Source organism: Vicia villosa, linkage group LG1 (genome assembly GCF_029867415.1).
Source record: "Vicia villosa cultivar HV-30 ecotype Madison, WI linkage group LG1, Vvil1.0, whole genome shotgun sequence".
NCBI lineage: Eukaryota > Viridiplantae > Streptophyta > Magnoliopsida > Fabales > Fabaceae > Vicia > Vicia villosa.
In genome coordinates this window covers 55,484,708-55,488,335 of record NC_081180.1, presented here as the reverse complement: position 1 = coordinate 55,488,335, position 3,628 = coordinate 55,484,708, and the positions used below count along the sequence as shown (strand labels likewise).

Below are 3,628 nucleotides of genomic sequence, written 5' to 3'. Positions count from 1 at the left end.
TTTAATTATAGAGTTCAAATCAGGGTTTTAGGGTTGAAGGAAGAAAATTATCTGAGAAATTAGTGAAACGGCTAGGGTTTTTTTGGATGAACAACAAATTATGGAACCATCTTTATATCCTCTGCAGAAAATCAATGGGTTTGCTCTTGGGAAATGATGCTTTTAGTGGAAAATTTTGAAACGTGGGAGAAGTTCCAAATTTTTGGCTGGCTGCTCATATTCCGCGGCGAATATTAATGTTGATAAATTGTTTAGCGTGTCAACATTAATCAGGGTTTATTGGAATATTTTATATAATTAAAATAATTTAAAAACCATCAAAAATCAGAGTTGTGCCACATCACCCCGTAATAAATGTCAAATCAATAATATTGAGTTATTTTGCCAAAAGTCTTTTTTACTCATGGAATAAGAAAAGTTTAAGTTGTTTCATTAGAGGGCTTATAATGTAAATTTCAGGTACTTTTGTTTTTATATATTAATAATAGATAATAGATTTTTGTTCTTCAATCTCAACTAATTTTTTTCTATAGATGAATTCTATCAATATAAATAATAATAATAATTCAGTTTGGTGTTTCATTAAAAAAATATAATAAAATTAGATATTCATGTAGTTTTGAAAGTGAAATAAATCAAGAATTATTTGGTTGTAATAATTTTTAGCCCCCACCAAAGCCAATTTCTTAATCCTCCACTCGTTAAAATCCTTTTTTTATGATTACAAAGCTTGTAACTTTTCTTCTTTTATATTTTGTTGGAGTGTTCATAATACTCTCATTAATATATTGTCCTAATATGGAGAAAAAAACTCTTTTCCAATCAACTTTTGTGGGACAGCTCTACGTCACGTCAAATGGTTATGAACCAAACGGTTCAAAATTCTACAACTACTGTTCAGTTAATTTTGCGGTTCGGTTCGGTCGTTCCATCACAAGCGATTCCGTCGCCGAATTTACGCGGCATCAACAAATCAAGAGGAATATTCACCGTCTGAAACAAAATGGCATTATCGTAAAAGTACTCTACTCAACAATGTGAATATGGAACTCCTAACCTACGACATAAGCTCACATAAAACATAGTCAAACTTTATACTTTGCCGTGTTTCATTTGGCTCTTATTGTCTTCATCAGTATTAAAATTTCAAATTCGGCTGCACAATGATACCTAGCAAACTCCACTTGCAAACACTGTTGTTGTTATAAATTATAATATCCATCATATCATTTTCTTAGCTTTTACCTTATTTTTTTAATGGAGATAGTTCAAGATCTGCACCCACAAACCACTACTACTACAGGTTAGGAACATGATTCTCTTTAAATCCTTTTATTTCATTCACATGCATAATAATCACTATGCTCATCATGCTATTAATTAATTTAACTTTGTTGTCTATTTTTGCACACAAGGTGATTGCTGATATGCCTAAAAAAACAAGTTACCATTTTATTTATAGAAAATTGGCTGAATTTTGTTACTAAACATCGTGTATGTTGTTTTTTTACCTTTTTTTTTCTAACTGGATTGTTGTTCTAACTAATTATATAAAAATATAAGTTATAGTTATAATATCAAATTTCTTATTATGAATTTCTCAGAGGAACAAAAAGAGTACCCTCAACATCAAAATCGAAGATTCAATGATTACAAATGGTGGTTTGGTGTATCTCTCTACATAGTATTTCTTCTTGTAGGCCAATCTGCAGCCACTCTTTTAGGAAGATTATACTATGACAAAGGCGGTAATAGTAAATGGATGGCAACATTTGTTCAATCAGCTGGATTCCCTATACTACTTCCACTTTATTTTAACTTCACACACATCAATCATCCCTCCGAAAAAACCAAACCGAAATTTACCAGACTTGTTTCTCTTTACATATTTTTCGGCTTACTTTTAGCCGGGGACAATTTGATGTATTCCTATGGACTTCTATATCTATCACTTTCCACCTATTCTTTACTATGTGCAACACAATTAGCCTTCAATGCAGTCTTTTCATTCTTCCTGAATTCCCAAAAGTTCACAGCTTTCATATTCAATTCTGTAGTTTTGCTAACTATGTCAGCTGCCTTGCTCGCACTGAATTCTGATTCTGACGGTGATTCAACGAATCTTCCTAAAGATAAGCAAATACTTGGATTCATATTCACTCTAGGTGCATCTGCTGCATTTTCTTTATATCTTTCCCTTGTGCAGCTTTCGTTTGACAAAGTTATTAAAAGTGAAACCTTCTATGCTATCTTGAACATGCAAGTTTACCCTTCTTTCGTGGCAACTTGTGCTTGTGTTGTTGGGTTGTTTGCAAGTGGAGAATGGAAAGGTTTGCATAAGGAGATGAAGGAATATGAAAAGGGAAAAGTGTCATATATAATGACTTTGCTTTGGACTGCTGTGGCTTGGCAAGTTTCTTCCATTGGTATGATAGGGTTAGTTTTAGATGTATCTTCATTGTTCTCAAATGTGATAGGTACAATGGTACTGCCTCTAGCTCCTATCCTTGCTGTTACTTTCTTCCATGACAAGGTTAATGGTGTGAAGTTTATAGCATTGATGTTAGCAATATGGGGATTTCTTTCCTATATTTATCAACATTATCTAGATGACAAAAAAGCCAAGGCGAATAAAACTCATCTTCCGGAGGTTTCGAGGGGCGAGGTAGAAATTTGTTGATGGAATAGACCAAAATTTTATGAAGATGTAGTAATTTTGGACAAGGATTATGCTGCTGTCAATTTTTGAGAATTGTATCTTTCGGTATGTTCAATTACAGCTTTGAGTTTTTTCTTTTAGAAAACTTGTATATTATGACAAACACAATATACAAGCTGCATTTGAGTAGCAAATTGGCTTGCTTTTAGTACATTCAGAGGAAAATGATTTGCATATGACATCATAGGCCATAAATAAGAATGATAAACTTTGAATCATTTGATGGAGCACAAAAAAATCGTAGGCCAAGCATATTTAAAAAAAGAGATGTCTGATGAAATAAAAAGAGGTAGGAATTAAAAGGCAGTGAGCTAAACATTTAGCAAAAGTAAGTCATTAAAAATATAATGTAATTTTTTTTAATAATTTTTTTACTCTGATTCTTAGAGAAAAGGGGTCATAATAATCCAGAGTCCGAGAACTTATGACACTGGTCAAATATTATTCCTATCAAAAATCGAATTCAATATTCCCCGTACCTATAATATAATACGATTTATTTATCCGCAAATATTAGTTTACATAAGTTTTGTGACTGAACGCATACGTGGCAATTACAACATTCATGACAAAGATGTTATCATGCCATACCACGTGGTACATTTGACTATTTAATATTATTTTAATATTTATTCAATATGTAAATATAGTAATTTGGTCGATAAATTTGCTACATAAGTTATAGAAGATGAAGATTCATAATACAATCCTAAATCTATCATTAAATGTCGCACAAGATGGAGATCGTGGTTTAATTCAAGAAATGGTCGTTAATATGTCATTAAATCTTTTCTTTTTTATTTTGTGAAGCTAACATTATAATTCATGCATCATTGATAAGAGCTGATTTTACATATCAATTATCTCTCATATTTGCTTTGATAATCATAATTTTTGTTTAATTCATAG

General features: G+C 31.6%; 1 protein-coding gene across 1 annotated transcript; it reads left to right on the top strand.

Annotated features, from left to right (window-relative positions):
- The first annotated feature begins 976 nt into the window (after positions 1 to 976).
- On the top strand, positions 977 to 2,853 carry LOC131606710 (probable purine permease 11). Its single transcript, XM_058878868.1, has 2 exons — positions 977 to 1,303; positions 1,605 to 2,853. The coding sequence occupies exons 1-2, from the start codon at positions 1,258 to 1,260 to the stop codon at positions 2,678 to 2,680; spliced, it is 1,122 nt and encodes a 373-aa protein (XP_058734851.1). The 5' UTR covers positions 977 to 1,257; the 3' UTR covers positions 2,681 to 2,853.
- Positions 2,854 to 3,628: the final 775 nt, after the last annotated feature.

Coding starts and splice junctions, on each gene's coding strand:
- LOC131606710 (XM_058878868.1), top strand. CDS start 1,258: ATGGAGATAGTTCAAGATCTGCACCCACAAACCACTACTACTACAG. Junction 1,304..1,604: donor ACAAACCACTACTACTACAG/GTTAGGAACATG, acceptor TGAATTTCTCAG/AGGAACAAAAAGAGTACCCT.